The 20702-nt window shown below is 38.4% G+C and overlaps 1 protein-coding gene and 1 non-coding gene across 5 annotated transcripts in view; one reads left to right on the top strand and one right to left on the bottom strand.

The window, feature by feature from the left end:
* Atp11c (ATPase phospholipid transporting 11C (ATP11C blood group)) overlaps positions 1–20702 on the bottom strand; it is a 181357-nt gene that overhangs the window by 20479 nt on the left and 140176 nt on the right. For all 4 annotated transcript variants that reach the window (XM_048457770.3, XM_085685222.2, XM_085685219.2 and 1 more), the window contains exons 23-26: positions 8152–8211; positions 5316–5443; positions 3144–3279; positions 1018–1083 (exon numbers count right to left, since the gene is read on the bottom strand). In XM_048457770.3, coding sequence (XP_048313727.2) covers positions 1018–1083; positions 3144–3279; positions 5316–5443; positions 8152–8211 — 390 coding nt within the window. The remainder of the gene's footprint in view (positions 1–1017; positions 1084–3143; positions 3280–5315; positions 5444–8151; positions 8212–20702) is intronic.
* LOC146889248 (U6 spliceosomal RNA) lies at positions 19772–19876 on the top strand. The gene has a single exon (XR_015000500.1). It is a non-coding gene; the product is annotated as a U6 spliceosomal RNA (small nuclear RNA).

Here is a 20702-nt window from a genome sequence, read left to right as displayed (position 1 = left end):
ATTTATTAAAGGTTCAAGTTTTTTTTTAATTAAAAATGATTTAAGGGCTGAAGAGTATTGGCTGCTCTTCTAGAAGACCCAAGTTCAATTCCTAGCTCCCACATGGCAGCTCACAGCTGTCTCTAACTCCAGTCTGAAGGAGATCATTGCCTTCTTCTGGCCTCATTGGACATTTATGCATACAGTGTTCAGACACACATGCAGGTAAAACATTCATACATATAAAAATAAATAAGTTTTAAAATATTTATATTTTTATTTATATGTATGTGCAAATGTACGCAGATACCAAAGAAGGTGTTGGATGCCCTGCAGCTGCTAATACAGGCAGTTGTGAACCTTGCAACATGGCTGCTAGAAACAGAACTCCAATCCTCTGCAAAACTAAGCAAGTCCTCTGCTGAGCAATCTTTTCAGCCCTATGATACAAGTTCTCAACATAGAAATAGTATACATATATGTATTTATAAACTTTCAGCCTGTTTATATATAATTTAATATAATGCCTTAAAAACAATAGTTAATTCTTCCTTTGCAAGTGGGTATCAATTGCAGACAGCTTCTTGGCTAGCGGTGGGAATCCATGCCTACTTCCCCTTCTGGCTTCTAAGTGTTTCTAAGTTTTTGTTTTGTTTGCCTGTTTGTTTTCTAAAGAGAGAAAGAGAAAGGAAGGGCAAGGAGCTAAGTGGGTAGGTAGGATCTGAGAGGAATTGGAGAAGGGAAAAAGCATGATCAGAATATACTGAATGAATCATTTTCCAAAAAAATAAAACAAAACAATCCAGTGATTAAGGAGAAATAGGTTTCCATTAAGTATGGTGTCTGAATTTCTTAACACCAAAATAAAATAACATAGAACATGTACTAGAAAAAAATGAGAAATATATACAAACACTATAAAACCTTTAGCATCACATACATTTTACTAAGCATTCAGACAAGGGCTGGGATAACACACAGTAACACAAATATTGAGACAAAGCTTATACAAAATATATTTGAATAAATAAATCTGACCTTCAGAGTTACAGTGAATACTAAGACTGTAAAAACAATGGTCCCAAATGTCCAGTTTCCATATATCTGAAAAACATTTAAAAATTATATGTACCATAAATATACAAGCCTGCTGAAGAAAAAAAATTAGGTTTAATTCTGCATGTAACTGACAAAGATCTTTTTGTGAATTATTTGGGAAAATGGTTTGGTTGTTAAGATTAAGTCACAATGCTGGACTTTCATGGATAGATACACCACATCTATGGTTGGCTGGGTTTATTACCATGCAGCATCAAACAGGGAATTCAAAGGTTTGATAAAGGAGGAGAGAAAAATACTATTCCACTAGAAGCACCATTCATTAAAGTAAGTCATCTGGATGACTCATGTCACTAATGAGTTTGGTATATTTTCATCCTAGAATATAAGAAAAGTTCTTACATAAACACAAATGGACTCATATTTTATAAAGTGAGTCTAATTATTACTACATCTGTTAGCATGTGCACACCAAAGAGAAGCAGTACCACTTATAAATCCAAACGATGGCAATGAATGGCACATATGCTTACCAAATGCTGTCAATATCTGAATGCATAATGTTGAAACAGAAAATGAGATGTAAAATGTTTTTAAAAAATAAAAACAAAATAAGGTTACTAGAAGAAAAAAGGATTCAACTAAATCAGACATGGGTTTAGCTGCTGATAAAAAATTCTTATTTATGTAATTTTAGCAAACACTTAAAAACGATGGTGACATATAAAGAAAATCTTAATTTGGACTTCATGAACTCAAAATGCATAATGAATCAGAAAAAGGCTGGGCCACTGATTCTTATATACCACCTAAATGTTGGCTAAGCCCATGAATGTCAACATAAAGCAAATTTGAAGCAATTTTTTAAAAAGCAATAGCCAGTTATAAACAATTTTTGTGTCAGAAAATAAAAAGGAAAAGCCACAGAACTACTCATAGCTGAAGGATCTGAGAAGTCATAAAATTTAACTTTTACTTACTCGAAGATGAAAGTTGACTTGGAAAGCTAATGTGACTTTCCCAAGGATACCCGAGATTTAACAGGACCTTCTGTGGCAAGTGCTAGATATATGTATTCTAAGGTCAATTAATAGTTTTCTAATATTTACATTAAAATTAATAGTTAGAAAGTATTCATTCTAAACTAACTTGTTAGTCCAAATTAGGAAGGCCTGACTATAGTATCTAATTTCAAAGTACTATTCAAATTCATTGAGCTTACACTTTTGTAAGAGATGTTAGTTGTATAGGGTTCAGACATAGTATATGTAATAAATTATTTTTGAAACTTAGCTTTTTGCTTCATATTTATGATAAGAATGACCATAAAAGAAAAGTACCAAACATGGCAAAGGAAAACACAGTGAAAACAACAAGCAAGGCAGAAGTTTCAATTTCCCAGTGTGTGGCTGCAGGAAGACAGCTTCTTCCCTTGTCCCACATCAGTATTTCTCTCCTAGAGTATGAGTAGGTCAAAATCATCCTAGTGCAGCTGCTCACTGATATTGTCACTTTCTCAGAAGGGGCTAGCAGAACCAACACAGCATTTTTAAAAAGAATACTGTACTCCCATTTTGAAAAGAAAGAAAGGATTCCCTATTTACATACTCGTCTAACACTACAAACACACAGCAGCCACAGCTTCAACTACTAACTATGAATTAGAAATGCAGAGGGCCATGCTATGTGGTAGCATGGGAAAAAGCTTCCCCCCCCATCACAACACATAGGTATAAAGTCTAAAGTCCCAAGAACTCTCTCATGTCCTAAAAACTATAGACAAATTCAGATTATAGAGGGTTTGCTTAAGCTCTCTTCCTAAATTTGGTTTTTCGAGACAGGGTTTCTCTATGTAGCTTTGAAGCCTGTCCTGGAACTCACTCTGGAGACCATGTTGGACTTGAACTTATAGAGATCCTCCTGCCTCTGCCTCCTGAGTGCTAGAATTAAAGGCATGCACCACCCATCACCCAGCCAAAAGTGATTTCTGACTTCAGTATTTTCTTTATGTTAAAGACCTAGTGCTAAGAAAAATAATTTCCAAAATAATTACCATACATGTGTGTGAAAATGCAGTGTCTATGGGAAAAATATATGGTTTTTACCTTTCCATTGTCTTCTAAGGATGTAGTCTGAAAAAGGAAGTAAGTTCCAAAGAAGAATACTGTCCCTTCAAAGGCAGCCAGAAATGTCCAATATAAGAAGGGCCCCAACTGTAACATAGCATTGCCAGTAATTTTCCTATAAAGAAATGGAGAGAAAAATTAATGAATCTCTGAGGGTGTTGAGTTAAAGATACAAGGAAACAAGATGAATGCCAAAGATGGGCATTAATCTGAGCTTGTTATACTGAAGGAGCTACCCTGATGGACAAAAAGATTTTTTCAAATAAAGGGATAGACTGACCAAAGTTAGGATCTTCATGTAATCACTACCTGACCAAGACACTGAAGTAAACTGTAAAATATTTCTAAAATTTTGGTCAAGCAAAACAACATCAATAATAATTATATACCATTTAACATTTATTTATAAAATAGTAGGAATTGAGTTAGGATTGATCATCCATCTATTCATTCATCCTTCCATCTATCCATCCATTCACCTAGCTATAACATTATATATATATATATATATATATATATATATATATATATATACACATTAAGTTAGTACACACACACACTCACATGTGTATGTATGTATACACACAGACAGGTAGAGAAAGGGAGAGAGGGAGAACCAGAGGGAGTAAAAAAAAACTAGGTATCATTATTCTCATTTGCAAATAAATCTCAGAAAGGAATATATAATATAATGGTTCTCAAACTCCACACTTAATTAAGTGGGGAATCTTTCAAAGCTAGTAATGATGTCCAAATAAATGGCAGGTAGACTGATTAAAATTTTGAAAATAGCACAATCTTTTCAGTTAACGCCAGAATGTGAAGAATGTCAAATAAGGCTACCACATCTAATAAGCAGATCTGTACTAACAAAATGGGTTTATGTATCTGTTTTACTTCTATTTGAAATTTCTTGTACTATGTACCTAAGGGTGTTTAATTACTCAAATAGCACACCTATTGATAACTCTACAGAATGTCATTGGGCTATATTATCACAATTATAACATAAATGCAATGGTTTTTTTTACTTGGGATAGAGAATGGAAATATGACAAATTATACAATTTTTATCTTATAGGACTTTTAGGTGCAAAACTGAAGTTCTGGGGATGCTATCTGGAAAAGGAAAAGTAGGAGAAGAAAGACATGGCTGTTTTTCAGAAACAGGAAAAGAATCTCTCTGAAAACCCTTGGAGTGAGTGTCTAGCAAATGCTAGCCAATGTGGCTTTTCTAGTCACTGACTTAGACTGGGGTAATGGGTACAAAAGCAGAAAGTGATTCCTGTCCTTGTAAAAAACCTATGGGAAAAGAATAGCAGGAGTATCATGGTATACTGAATTTCTAGATAAACTTTTTAGTCACACTAAGATGAAGAAACTGTTAGAAACTCACACAGGTCACCCAACATGAAGGAAAGCATAAACAAAAACAGGAATATGGGATCTGGAGAAAGACTGAGCAGTAACACAGCTTGAATACCTCTATATGCCATGCAGTAGGTATTACTAGACCTGTTCTTTTTGTTGTTTAAAGCTCAAGCAATCAGCTATACCTGCCTACTCTCTTAACAAAAGAATTACTTCAGGTTTCAAATTTCTATTAAGAATATTAAAATAATCAAATGGTTCAAGTCAATATTTCTCAAAATGTGAGTCAATAAGTTATAAAGGTATAATGCATAATGTCACTGCTAAAATTCAGTAGGAAACTGTAGAGGTACACGTACATAGACCAGGACTTCACGTTTATAAAGAAGTTGTCAGGGTAACAATAATCTGTTGTCTAGGAACAAGCTATGATCAAATTTGTTAGGAAGGTAAGTCACACTTTAGGCTGGGCCACAGTTATGATATAGCCTTTTTTTGCATCTCTATGAAAGACTGTACAATAACTTATGTCCTATAAATATCCATTTAAGTATAGAACTGATATCTAGGAAAATAAACCACTCTCCTGTTGAATGATATATTCTAGCTGAAACTTCACAACAGAACCACTTAATGAACCAAGTGATCAATTCTGTGTCCTTCCTACCTGTAGAGTAAATGAAACTACTTAAAGCCCAGCATGGTAACTAATACCAATAATACCAGAACTGATGCAAGAGGATTTCACAAGTTCTACTATGAGCTACATTTTCAACTTACATATACAATCGAGGGTCTGAGGTCAGAGTATCAATGTTGATGTGCTGTTCCAGTAGACTGTAGGCCAGGATGGGCAGGGATGTGAAACAGATATTGTACATTGTAAGATAAGCAGCATCATAGAGTGGCTGAAAAGACAAACAAACAGGAAAACATATTCTGCAGTCATTCATCTATGTAAAAACCTGTAGCTATTTTTTAAAATGCTTTTTGGGGGAGCAAAGGAAATTTTGTAAGTAAGGACACTCTACCTGGTAAAGATAAAAATATTGAAAAAAATTATGTGTCATTATTAACAAACCTTACCCTTGAACAGGATCTTAAGAATATTTGCATGCCCATGTCTTATTTTTAGTAGACAAAAACTATTAACTTTATGTAAGAATTTTCAGTTGCTAAAAATGTAGATATTTAGTAGCTATTTTAGAAAAGACAAAATAAGCCAGGTGGTGGTGATGCACGCCTTTAATCACAGCACTCAGGTGGCAGAGGCAGGCGGACCTCTGTGAGTTCAAGGCCAGCCTGGTCTAAAGAACTAGTTTCAGGACAGGCTCCAAATCTACAGAGAAACTCTGTCTTGAAAAACAAAATAAAACAACAACAACAAAAAACCCAAATAAATAAATCCAAGCCAGAAGTTCTTACAGAAATTAAACCATAGGGAGTAGCCAATCTATGTTGCAGATCTTTTCTGGTTATTGTAAGTACAAATCCTACATAAAGCTCAAGTCCTATAATAAAGTCTCCTTCTTTCTGAGAGTTCTTCTGGCGTGTGTTCTTACTCCCTAAGGACTAATAAACTGAATTTGATCAGCTGTAAGTATGAGCTTAGTAATCTTTTCCTAGAGTGCTTTGATAATACTGTGCTTCTCACAGAGGATGAAATTCTGAAAGCATTCAGTAAATACTGGACGAGTGAACACAGAAGTCATACCACATTTGTAAAGGATCGATCAGAAATTAGAAAAATTTTCAAAATATATTTCTAAAGACTTTTAAATTATGTGTATAGATAAGTTCATGTGACTGCGTGTATCCAAGGAAGCCATAATGGTGTAAGATCCCCATGGAGCTAGAGGTAAATATGACTGTGAGCCATCCAACCTGTGCCATGTATCTAACATCTAGCTATCTAACACTGTGCCATCTCTCTAGCCTATAAAACTTCCACTGAAAAATTTTTAAGTATTTTATGACCTTTATTCAAGTGAAAGTATTTATCAAGCTCAGTGTGTCTAGACATTGCTAGAAGTCATCATATAAGCATTGTTGTTGTTGTGATTAAAAGAATCTTAACACACACACACACATGTAAATGTTCTTTGATTAATAAAATTCATTTAAATGTGATACTAATCAATATAACTACATATTTTCAGCCAGTGAAGTAAACATACAATTACAATGAAAAGTGATTTGAAAAGGTTGGCAACAACTTGAAAAGAACTTTTTTTTAGTTCATTCACTAAACCATTAATAGAGAATATAGTAAATGCAAAGCACTGGGGAGAGACATGATTCATCCTTATATTCATCAAGGAGTTCAAATTAAAGACAGGGAGTAGAGTGAGGGTATACAAAGGAGCTGGTAGACCCAGAAGGGGATCATCTTTTTTGGCTTCAACAGAGAAAAAGCATGTGATATAGTATATTCAACATTCTCAATGATGTTAAAAGGATGATTCTGCATAAAAATGGAGACAATTTTGATATAGTTTCTATGAACAAAGATTGAAGGCCAGCAAAAATATTTTACTGAAATAAAAGCATAAAAATGTGCTATACGTCTTCTAATTTTCAAATGTACTACTGTACTAGTGCATGACATACAATATGGAATTTGCTCTGGAAACTATATATTTTCACTAATGAGTAAATTAAAAGAGCAACTCCAAGGATGACTGTTGTGTAATTTAGTGTTGAAAACAAAAGAAACATCAATCTACTTTTGCTTCAGGATGGAACTTTAAGGTTCCATGAGAGTTAATTGTAATTCTTGGATGCATAATTAGAGGAGACAGAATGTCCCACAAAAAGGTTTACTTGATAATACTGTCATTTTACTAAACCTGTAACAAATATATCTTTTTTCATGGAAAAAAAGACAAGTAAAATCGTAGTTTTACTAAAACAAAAGAAGTTTTTGTTTTAAATAATGTGATTCCATTTCTACATTTTCATAGCCCAATCTCTGAATTCCAAAGAATATCTAATGGGACTGGATTGAAAAAGACAGCCTATATGTACATCAAAAACACAATATAAAGCATGTTGCTGCCAGCACTAATATAAGTCCAAAGTAAACAGTAAAGATTTACGCTTCATGCCATCTCAGAGACCATTTCTTTACCTGTGACATTTTTAAGATGTCGGCTTATTTCTTCCCTAGGGTACTCAGGTCTCTGTCTCAATGTTGATTTATTAGAGAGATTGTTCAGATAGCTCTTTCAAAATTGTATCCTCTCATCTTGTCACAGTATATCCTTTTATTATTCAATTACATTCATTTTACTACATTTTATATTTTTTCTTCAGAGCACTGATACCATATCCTACATCACGTATTTGTCTGCCTCTTCCCTATCACTATCTTGGGAGTCTTAAAATGATAAGACATTTGTTTGAAACATTACAATATCCTCAGAAAAACATTGTTTCCTGGCATTTAGAATCAAGAGAAATAAAAGTACTTTTAAGATTTGGAAATTCAGTCACAGATACCTGTGACAATGTGGTTATCAAAATCATTAAATTGCTTCTAGATTAACCAATTTTCCGAGTCAGTCATCATTATAGTTCTTGTATCTGCTACACTTCTACTAAGAAGGGCACATACCTGTTGTGAGAATCCACAGAAGAATTGGTACAAAAACTGTGGCAAAATGAAGCAAAGGTTCTGGAAAATATTAAGACCAAGATTAGTATTTTCACTTAATCAACTTTAAAAACCCAAACAGGGCATTGTACAAAGTCATTCCTAAATCTTTCATCCCTAAATGCAACAATTTTCTGTTGCAAAGATGTAAATAAGTTTTAAATGATTAATTGAAATCAAATGATTAATTCATACTGAGTAACTTTTCCCCTACCTAAACAAAAGAGGATCTCATTTATGAGAAGAGCCTCTTGCTATTTCCAAATTTCTTTTTTTTCTTTTTGAAGAGAAAGATCTCACACTACAGTAGGTAGTCTGGAACTTGATATATACTCTTATCTCGTCTCAAACTCATAGTTTTTCTCCTACTTCAGCCTCCTGTCCTGGGATTACAAATGTGAGTTACCACGCTGGCTTTCTATATTCTTGTTAAAGGAAAGAAATATGTTTATCTGATATGAATACCTAATGTATTGTCCCTTAAATTCCAAGTGGATTTATAGAATCACTATAGAGTTACATAATATACAAAATGTGTACTTTAATTTAAATATTTTATTTTCAACTGTGTCTCTGTGTGTGTGCATGTGAAGGCCAGAAGAGGGTGTTGGAATCTAACTCCAGTCATCTGCAACAACAAGCACTGTTAGACCCTAAGTTTCTGACCTCAAACATATATTTTAAAGTTGATTAATAGGAATACATACTTAGAGTATTATTATAGTTTATGTTGACACCAACAGTAATTAACTGATACTTCCTTTTATTAATGCTTCATTAAACAACATGGTTAAGCATCTGCTAAAAGCAAAGAGGGTCATTATCAAATTGAATAGCTAGGTGTGGTGGCATAGGCCTTTGATCTCAGCACTCGGGAAGAAGAAGCAGGCAGATCTTTGTGAACCAGCCTGGTCTACAATGTTAGTTCTGGGCTAGAAAGGACTATACAGCAAAACCCTGTCTCGCTCTCTCACACAAAGGAACAAGCTTCTCTTCCAAAAGTTATTCTCTGACCTCCACATATGCACTACAGCACCTACACGCACCCCCCCATTAAATAAACAAAATAAAAGAAATAGAGTAGTTGGTGGGATGGCCTCAGCAAGCAATGGTTTAATCCTCAGAATTCACATAAAGGTAGAAGGATAGAACTGACTACATAAAATTGTTCTCTGGCCTCCACATATGGACTGAGGCATGAACAGGCACCTTTCTCATGTGGAAACCCACAGATGTGAACGTGTTCCACCCTGAGTGGAGGACAGAGAGTTTGAGCTTATTTTTGCTCTCTCAAAGTTGTTGACAACAGGTGTGGCTGCAAAGGAGCAACTGACCTAGGGTGTGGTTAATTCATATTTTGGCTGTAGAGGTGGATTCACTCCACCGGAACCAAAGGTCAGAGAATTTAATTATTTCCTAATGTTAATGAAGTCTGTTTCATCCCTCCTCCCCTTTTGAAGTATATAGGCATGTGAAAAATAAATGAGGTGGATTCAGTATTCACTGAAAGTGCCTCCTGATGCTGTTCTGTGTTTCTGTCTTTTATTTTTCTTGTATCTCTGTTCCTTTTGCTTAATAATTCTAATCCTCAAGCTCTTACCCTGGAACATACGAGTTTTGTTAAAGCTGGTCTTCGACATTCTTGTAACAATAAGAAAAGAGACCGAAGAAAAAAACGGGCTGGTGAAGTGGTTCTGCAGGTGAAGGCATTTGCCTCCAAGCCTGAGGACCTGATTTCTAATTCCTTGGAGCCACATGGTAGAAAAAAGGAACTAACTACTGCAAGCTGTCTTCTGACATCTACACGCGTGCCCTGGCACATATGCATCCCCACACATATTACACTAAATAAATACTTGTACATTAAAAAATAAAGCCTTTTTCTCTAAAGGGACTTAACCTTTTTATCTGGAGAAATACTAAAATCAAACATAAAATGGCAAGTGGAGAATTCACAAGGTCATTACAAGCCACTGAGTGTGACTATAAAATACTGAAATCAATGCCTTTAGGCAAATGTACAAGAACTATGATTTTTTTATATGACTGTCATTCTTCAAAGTAGGCTATAAGCTACTTGAGTGCTCCGGTCAGTTTCTTGTTCAAAAAGTCTTAGACTTCTCTTAAGGAAGCACTTTCAAACACCCTATTTTTACTATGTCAAGAAATCAGTGTTCTTCTTATTGCCACACATTTTCACTTAATTCACCAGAATTTGCTCTGGGAGATTCAGAGCTATTTTAAAAAGCCAACGGCATCCTCAACATGCATAATCATCTACTATGCTTAAAATATTTAGATAAGTATACTATAGGCTCTGGAGGACACTGTTAAAGAAGTGTGGTCTAGTATACTTTGAACAACATAAAAATAAAGTGTCAGAACATAACAGTAAAATGTAGCAAAAAATGTCAGTCCTCACATTATCCTAGAAGACCAGCATTCATTTATATTTATCAGTTTTGACAAAACACAGAAAAAGGACAACTTTCTTTTAGAGTTATGCTCTATAGGGAAATTTTCTGAGGTTAGAGAAAGCAGAGCTCAGTGGACTACTCGAAGACTAGAGAGTTGAGAGAAGATGTCTGCCTCCTTCATTAGAATATAAGTTCCATAATAAAAGGGACATTATGTGTTTTCCATGGTGAATCCTTGATTTCTAAAAGAGTTCTGGCAAACAGCCACACACTGAAAATTTACTTTTTGATTAACTTTGAATGAAGAATTCAAAACAGCTGGGTATGGTGATGCATGCCTTAATTCCAGAACTCAATAGGCAGAGGTGGGTGGATGTCTGAGTTTGAGGCCAGCCTGGTTTACATAGGGAGTTGTAGGGCAGACAGGGCTATATAGACAGACCCCATGTCACTCCCCTCCCCAACAAAAATTCAGAACTTGAATGTGACACAAGGCTTTAATCCCAGCATTGTGGGAAGCAGAGGAAGGTGGATCTGAGTTCAAGGCCAGCCCAGTCCAAGAGGGCCTTGGCTATACAGAGAAATACTGTTTTGAAAAACCAAAAGAAGAAAAAGGAAAAAAATATTCATAACTTAAATTAGGTCTTAAGGATGGCTGGAATAATAAGAACCAAGGCAAAGTCATATTCATTTTAAACATGCCAGGCACAATGGTGTACAGCTGTAATCTCATCGTATTCAGGAGGCTGAGACAGAAGGGTGGCAAATTCAAGGTCAGTCTGATCTACAAAGTGAGCCCCTGTTTCAAACACACATATACATTTAAAACAGTAAAGCAACCAAACAAAACAAAACAAAAAATGAAAAATCCCCACCACATCCAAATCCATATATGATAAAACAACATCAGACTGAGGGATTACCTTTAAAGAAAGATTAATGATCGAATAACAGTGCTGTAAAATATTAAGGTGCTACTTTTAGTTATGCTGTAGCATGTTTCTTTAATGATGTAAAGATGTGTTGCTTTTGTTTATGCTGCATTTATTTAACTCTATGAAGCTGTGATTTTTTTGTCTAAAACACCTGACGGTCTAATAAACAGTTGAACAGCCAATAGCAAGGCAGGAGCAAAGAAAGGCGGAGCTAGCAGGCAGAGAGAATAAATAAAAGGAGAAATCTGGAAGAAGGAGCAAGAAAAGTGTAAGTCCCAAGTCCCAGTCTTCCATCTTTGGAGGCCCTGTCCCTGTGCCTGTCAAGCCTTGACCCCTCCCCAGAGGAAGATCGAGACAGTCCCCCAAAATCTTGACCACTCCCTCCCCAGTCTATTTAAACTGTCCTCCCCCAAGGTCGTGTTCGCGACTTCCTGGTTCCCCTTTGGGGCCACCTGAGAACGCAGGAATCCCATTAAACCTGGGTAATTTTTAATTTGGCTTATTGTGATTTGGCTTGATTGGGATTTTTGCGTTAGCAGAAAGCTCACATTAGGAAAATTCCTAACATTTTGGAGGTCCCACTGGGTAGGGCGGCCTTTCCACATGGCTTTAGGCCATGCTTCGAAATCCCTCTAGTCCACAATCTGAGCTCTCCACACCACACTAATACCCACTCCTGGGCTACAGCGGCTGCGTCTAGGTTAGAGTACCTTTTTCTTGTCTATGCTATAGGGTTTTGGGGGGACCCATTCGTACTTACTTTTGTTGATTATCAGACTCTTGTGGAAGCCACGTGCCTGCGTCAAGAGTCTGATCTTAGCTCAGCGGCTAGACCGGCAAGACCGGGTCTAGCTGAGATGGACTTTGTTTGCTTTAGGGACACCTAGCATTCAATTTCCATGACCCCGTTAGGCCTAAGAGCTATTTTAGCAGACGCGCTGTAATAGACTTAGGCCACACGGTTAGGCATAGATTTTAAGATGGGCACTTGCAGTTCAAAGCAAGATCCGCTGTCACCCCTGGGATGCCTCTTACAAAATCTTTATAAATTGGGACTGTCCGATACAATCGGTCCCGAACGGCTAACTTCCCTATGCACTAAGATTTAGCCTCAATACGGTCTTGACAATGAGATGCACTGGCCACTAGGAGGAAGCCTTGAGCTTACTGTCCTCCAGGACCTAAAAAATTTTTTTTGCTGTAAGGACAAATGGGCAGAGCTTACATATGTCCATGGTTTTTGGGCTCTGAGCTCTCGCCCTTCCCTTAGTAGCCAGTGCTTTGCAGCACTGGTCTTGGTAGCTAAGGCCGCAAAGCCTCCAAATTCCTGGTCATCTGGAAATTGGGACCCCAACAATTCCAGCTGGACCATGCAGCCAGAGACACTGCCACTCCCTCAAGCCCACACTACCCAACCCCCTCCTGTGGAGCAACATTCTCCACATTCCTCTCCTTCCCTGTCTACCCCCTCCCTTCCCAATCCAAAAGTTCAAGGTCAACTTCCACTGGACCCATCTTCCTCCTCCCCTCCTACCTCATCTTCCCACTCTTGGACACCCCTCCCACCCCCCCACCCCCGCACTGGGCTAGCCCCTCCCAATCCTCCCCAGTCTCCTCCCATTGATTCCACCATAGCTCCGCCCTTCTCTGCCCTCTCTGGGAGGTGGTGGGAGTCAATGGAATTGTGAGTGTTCATGTTCCCTTTTCTCTTCCAGATCTCTCTCAGATAGAAAAGGGGCTAGGTTCCTTTTTTACAAATCCTTCTGCTTAGTTAAAAAAGATTGAGGAAGGTCCCCAAACCCCTATACAAAAATTGGAAAAAATGCCCTTTAAAGTTTTTAATGCCTGTAAAGAAACAGCTGAGTATTCCTGACAGACAAGCTATAACAGGCAGCTAATGTACAGGCCCACGCCTTAGCAGCTGCCCTAAGGTTGCAGGAAAGGGGGATAAGGGAAGCCAACCACAAGGCTCTACCCTGGTGGAGCCCAGCCTAAGTCAACCTCACAGGCAAGCTGTTTCAAGTGTGGCCTAAATGGTCATGTGGCATGATATTCCACTATGCCCTATCTGCCAGCAACCTGGACACTGGAAATCACAATGCCTCATGCGGGCTTGTCCTCTATGCCATGCCATGGAGGTCCAGCCTCACCAACATCGGCAAGTGAAACTATGCCAGCCTTTGAACTTCTCAGCCTTGTAGAGGATTGACACTGCCCAGACTTGGTATATCCCATAACCCTATCCGAGCCTAGGGTAAAGCTGCAGGTAGTGGGTAAGACCATTACTTTTATTTTGGACACAGGAGATACCTATTCTGTTCTAACATCTCACTGGGGCCTTACGTTCTCCTCATCAATTTCAGTTATGGGGGTAGATGGGACCTGTTCCTCCCCCACTTAAAACTTTGCCATTGTCCTGCATTCTTGCAGGACAATTTTTCTCTCATTCTTTCTTAGTGATACCTGCTTGCCCAGCACCATTACTGGGTCGAGAAATCCTTAGCCAAAGCTTTGTTCTGCTTCTTGGAGCCCCTTTGACCCCACCCGAGATTGTATTTTACAGGTTCACTCCTCCTGCCAGACGTGTGCCCAGGCCAACCCACAAGGGGCTTTCCACATACGTCAGTCTCTACTCTAGCTTCACAGACACCAACTGGGTGAAGATTGGCAGGCTGATTTCACTCATATGCTTACTCATAAAAAACTCCGTTATCTCTTAACACTTGTGGACACTTTTACAGGATGGGTAGAAGCGTTTCTGGTCTCCAGGGAAACAGCAGATGTGGTGGCTCAGGTACTCCTGGACCACCTCATTCCTTGGTTTGGTGTCCCACGGACCATTCAGACGGACAGTGGGCCAGTCTTCACTTTCAGGGTCATGGAGCTTGTGTCAGAGGCTCTCAACATCTCCTGGAAATTCCACACCCCCTACCATCCACAACCCTTAGGAAAGGTGGAGAGGGCCAATGGGCTCATCAAACAAAAGCTAACCAAGCTCTCCATTGAACTCAGGTTATCTTGGCCCTCCCTTCTCCCCACTGCCCTTACTCACCTCAGGGCCACCCCACATTCCCCTATGGGCCTAAGCCCTTTTGAGCTGCTTTACAGCAGGCCCCTTCTCCCTAACCGTCACCTCCCAGTTCAAACTCCTCCACTGGTAGGGTACCTACCCTACCTCTCCCTTTTAAGGTCCCTTCTCCATTCACACACTGACAGTTGTCTCCCTGCCCCCACACCAGTGGACTCTAATGCCCCTAAACTTGCCCCACTCTCCACAGGGGACAGAGTACTCCTCAAACAGCTAACTCCTAGGTCTCTTGAACCTCGATGGACAAGACCTCACATGATAATCCCCTCAGCTTCCAAGCTCCTGGGACACCCGTGCTGGTACCATCTCTCCAGGCTCAAGCAGGCACCTACTCAGGACACTTGGTCTGTCCAGCAGACAGGACCCTCCGGTTTTCCAAGAGGCTACAATAAAGGGCCTACCTGCTCCTCCTCATCCTGGCACAGTCATCTTTGGTGATAACAATATTTTTTCCTAGACACCTGCCTTCTCACCTCCCCCAAGGAGGCATCTCCGGGATGCCTTTCTAGACACACCTCTCGCTGAGTATGGACCCACCAACACCCAGCTCTCCCCTTCCCCATGTAGTCCCATGCCCGCAGGAAGTAGTCAGACTTGAGTCAACGCCCCCCTTTCCTAAGAGAGCCTAAATGTTAGTCAGCTTCCTGTTACCCCTTATACAAACAGTCTGGAATGTAAGTCCCAAGTCCTGATCTCTGGTCTTCATCTTTGGAGGCCTGGTCCCTGTGCCCCCCAAGCTCTAACCCCTCCCTGGAGGCGGGTCAACACATTCTGCCAAAATCTTGACCATTCCCCCAGTCAATTTAAACTGCTTCCCTGGAAAGTTCTAGCGTGGCCCCCCACCCCACAGTCGCGTTTGTGGCTTCCTGGTTCCCCCTGGGGCTACCTGAAAGCACAGGAATCCCATTAAATCAGGATATTTTTTAATTTGGCTTGTGATTTGGCTTGATTGGTGTTTTTGCATTGGCAGAGAGCTTGGGTTAGGAAAATTCCTAACAAAAAGGAGGGAAGGGGACACTAGGAGTCAGCCACAGAGTCAGCCACGGATAAAGTAGGAGTGAAAGTAAAATATACAGAAGTAAGACAAAAAAGTCCAGAGGCAAACAGACCCTAACTCTGATGTAGATTCCCGGATTTAACCTACTGTGGGAATATACTTCTCATATTTCTCAGCTGTAGAACCAAACAGCATTTCCTTGAGATCTATTTTTTATATATTTAAAACTGAGATATTGCAACTTGTCTCATGGGAGGCTTTAGAGGATTAATTAATTAAGTGCTTCTGTCAAACAAACTATTTTATACACATTGGGTTCAATTAATAAAATCATAATTATACCTTTTCTTTTTCAATATTTGGCCCAACAATTAGTTAATACAGACTGGCAAGGCAGGGCTGTTTTTGTTTTTATAGCAAATCTGGCAACCTAGCATCAGTGTTTTACACATACATACACACACGTATAAATTTGAAAAGAATATCCATATTATATATAAGCTATATAATTTCCTTTCTATATATACACACATATGCTATTTCTAAACATTCTCCTTTATCTTTAGTTTTTATTTTTGGAGACAAGGTCTCCACATGTAACTCAGGATTGGTGCTGGAGAATTGTCTATATTCTGTCAATCATGTACTTTAATAAAATGCTGATTGGCCAGGCAGGAAGTATAGGCGGGTCAACCAGACAGGAAGTAGAGGCGGGGCAATGAGAATAGGATAAGGCTAGGGAGGAGGAAGCTCCCTCCGCCATTCCTGCCCAGACCACCGAAAAGGCAACATGTGAGCTGACAGCTGAAAAAGGTACCAAGCCATATGGTTAACATAGATCAGAATAATGGGTTAAGATAAGTCATAAGAACTAATAAGTAGCCTGACCTAATGGGCCAATCAGCTTTATAACTTATAGAGATCTCTGTGTGATTGATTTTCTCTGGGACTTGCGGCTGTGGGGTACTGGGTGGGAACAGATACCCCAACAAGCAGGCCCGTCATGTTACACAGGATGGGCTTCAGACTCATAAGAGATTCACTTACCTCTGCTTCCTGAGTGCTGGGATTAAAGGTGCACACCTGCACCTGATTAATTTTTAAATTTTTTTATTTAGCAAATGCATATATGGGAGGGAGTCTTGGCATCTGGTGCTATATATACCATGAGGAATCATTGATTATGACTCATTTGATGGGCCATAGATGACAAAATGAATGAAGTGAAACAGTAGATGATAGACAAGATGGTGGACATCATGTAGGCTTGGGCTGATAGATTATCTAGGGAATAATCTGGGGAAAACTATCAAAAGATATGGGTGATGGACACAAAATCTCTAGTTCAAAGTAAAACAGAAAACCTTAGAAATAAGAACAGAAAAAAATAAGTAGAGTCTGACCTGAAGGGACAGCATAGTCTGGGAAACTTCCCTCCTTTCTGTTAGTGATCACTGAACCTTAAGACAGCCTCAAAAATTAGCACAATAACTCTCAGCAAAAGACATTTATAATAGAAAAGAAAGTTGGAAGAAAGGAGACAAAAGTTATGTATGGTGATTTCAGAGAAAAGACTTTTTTTTTTAAAAAAAAAAACCACCCTTTGGCAATTAACTGGAACACTTGTAAAGCACCATTTTAAAAGACTCCTGCTGAGCTGATGGCTTGGCAGGCTCAAAACAATACATGCTTTGCACCCTCTGGAAACTAAGAGTAAGTATTACAACTATATGCTGAACCTAGCCAGCAGAATACCTCTCTACACTATGATGAAGAAACATTGCTTAAAAAACCTCATAGTACACAGCTAGATGAAAACCTGTCAGAGAAAGTGTGAATACAGACAAAGGTTCCAAAGCAGAATGCTCAACACAAACAGTTAAATGAAATAAGTAAACAGAGGATATGAAACTACAATCCAGCAAAGAGTTAGAAATGTTAAGTAAAAGAACAAATTGAATACTGGAAACAAACCATTCAATAAATCAAATTAAAAGCTTCTTAAAAAGTCTTACCAATAGAATGGATCAAAGAGAGGACAGAATATCAGGGCTTAGAGACAAGGTAGAGGAACTGAAACACAGAACAAGGACAAAGATAAATTAATATGAAGACAGAGTAATGGCTCAGTGAGTAAGGGTATCTGCTGTTAAGTTTGGCAACCTTAGTTAGATACCCAGGACACAGATGGTAAAGGGAAAGATGTGACTTCAAGATGTTGCAGTACTTGTGTGTGTGTGAGTGTGTACACATACACACAACTGCAAGAAGGAACACAACGTCACCTATAAAGTCAGATTCAATTGAATAATACAAGGTCTCTAAACAAAAACTTTAAAGGCCAGGAGATCTAGAATGATTCATCTCAAGCCCTTAAAGACAACAATCAACCAAATTGCTTCCAACAAAACTATCACAATTGAAGAAGAAAGAAAAGTTAATTGTGATAAAAACAGGATAAAAGAATTCATAACCACTAAACAACCTACACAGAAAATACTTGAAGGAATCCTTTGGATTGAAGAGAAAGATAAACATGGCCACAAGTCTATAGAAAAGAAACAACAGTTAAGCAAATAAGGAACAGTAATGAGAGGAATTAACATACTTCAATACTAATAATACTTATGTCTCAATTCCTCAACAAACAGACACAGATTAGAAGATTGGTTCAAAAATGGGATCTATCCATTTTTTTGCCTCCAAGGAATACATCTCAGCATCAAAGATAGATACAATCTTAGGTGTAAGGATAGAAAAAGGTAGTCCAAAAAATATATTTAGGGAGAAAAAGCAACAATACCAAAACAACAATAACAGGTGCCTTTAACACTCTACTTACAAACAAGTAATTATCCTTATTTAAAAAGTGTTGAGGGGTGAGGAATGTCTGGGTTAAATGACATCACAGATCAAATGAGTTTAACAGTTTTCTATAGAAATTCTGTGAACACAGCAGAATTTAGTATTCACAGCAGTTCACAGACCTTTCTCTAAAATAAAACATATAGTAACAATAGCACACAAAGTCAGTCTGTCCCCCCCACCGCCCCGAAACAGGGTTTCAGCTCTGGCTGTCCTGGAACTCACTGTGTAGGCCCTGCTGGTCTCAAACTCAAGAGATTGGCTTGCCTCTGCCTCCTGAATACTTGGATTAAAAATGTGCACCACCACCACCACCCAACTCAAAGTAAATCTTAATACATGGAGGAAAATTAAAGAAATTTCTTGTACTTTAACTGATAAAAATAGACTACAACTAGATACCAATAGCAAGAAAAGCTATAGAACATAAACAAAATCACAGACATTAAAAAACATTCTCTGAGCCAGGTGTGGTGGCATACCTTTAACACTAGGACCTGGGAGTCAGAGAGGTGGAAGAAGGCTGATCTCTATGAGTCTCAAGCCAGTCAGAGCTACATAGTGAGTTCCAGGCCAGCTAGAACTACACAGTGTGATCCTGTCTCAAAAATAAACAAAAAGAAAAATACTCTATGGAATGATGAATGGGTCACTGAAAATCAAGGAGGGAATTAAAAAAAAAATCAGAGACCTGAATGAAAACGAAAATACAACATACCAAAACCTATAGGTTAAGTAGTCCTAAGAGTGAAATTTATATCTATAAGTATCTGCATTTAAAACATTGAGATGGGGCTGGGGATTTAACTCATTTGGTAGAGTACATGTTCAGCATGTGTAAAGCCCTATGTTCAAATACCAATATCACACAAACTCAGCATGAAGACGTACACCTGTAATCACAGTACCTGGGAATTAGAGACCAAAGGATCACAAATTCAAGGTCATCCCCAGCTATACATTTAGTTCAAGCCCAGCCTGAGACACATGAGACCTTGCTAAAGAGGGAAAATCTGAGCTCTCAAATAAGTAACAATGAACCTTAGGGTTTTGGAAAACTAAGTATAATCTGAATTCCAAAGACATACACAAAATAATTTAAAGTTAGAAATTTCTGAAATGGTCAGGTACAGTAGCACCTGACTATACTTTTAATTCCAGCACATGGGAGGCAGAGGCAGGTAGATCTCTCTGAGTCTGAGACCAGCCTGGTCTTCACAGGGAGTTTTCAGGTTAACCAGGGTCATATAGTGAGAAACTGTCTCAAAAAATAAAAACAGTGCTCACTTCAGCAGTACATTCACTAATACTGAAAAAATACAGGAAATTATATAGGCCCCTGCACAAGGATGACATGCAAATTGCAGACAGTCGAGGCCCCTGTGAAGTTAGTGTGGAGAAATTCCAAAACGCTAAAAATAAAACTACCATATGACCCAGCTACAGTACTCCTTGGCATATGTCCAAAGAATGAGAAAACCTATTCCATAGATACTTAGCCATATTTATTGCTGCTCTATTCACAATAGCTAGGAAACAGAAATAACCTAACCTAAATGTCCATCAACCAGTGAATGGATAATGAAAATATGAGTATATATACACTATGGAATACTATTCAGATGTAAAGAAAAATGAAACCATCAATTCTGCAGGTAAATGGATGGAACTAAATTCAGAGAGACAATTATCACATATTCTTTCTCATGGGAGGCTCTTAGTTTCAAATCTTCAGACATGAGTACATATCCTGGAGTAATTGTAGAAACAAGAATGTAAAGAGGAACCATTGCTAGTGTTGGTGAGTTTTGGGAGTCATAGAGAAAGGAATACAAGTCCAAGTGGTCTGATTGGGGAAATGGGAAAAATTGGGGGCTCTAATTTGGAGGGAAGGGAGATAAATACAGGAGAAAGAGGAAGAAAGGTGAAGTTATAGCAAGGAAGTTTGAAAAAGTCATAAGGAATCATACTCTTAACTATATACTTAAAAAAACCTATAAAACATGTAAGTCTGTGTATAAATATGCATATACAAGTTTAAATGAAATTTTCTAATCTGTGCTGACAATGCTCCTTCCAAGAGCCAAAGACCACCTCAATAATAGGCATGAAAAGCCCTCTTTTGAGTTGTTGGTCAGCACTGTCCAAAAACATACAGTCTATTGCTATTACCCTTGGTTGTCTCCAAAAGGTGGGAGGATTAAGTCCTT

Source organism: Myodes glareolus, chromosome X (genome assembly GCF_982192425.1).
Source record: "Myodes glareolus chromosome X, mMyoGla1.1, whole genome shotgun sequence".
NCBI classification, from domain to species: Eukaryota; Metazoa; Chordata; class Mammalia; order Rodentia; family Cricetidae; genus Myodes; species Myodes glareolus.
Note: the sequence above shows the minus strand (reverse complement) of the source record. Positions and strands in the feature narration are given on the sequence as shown.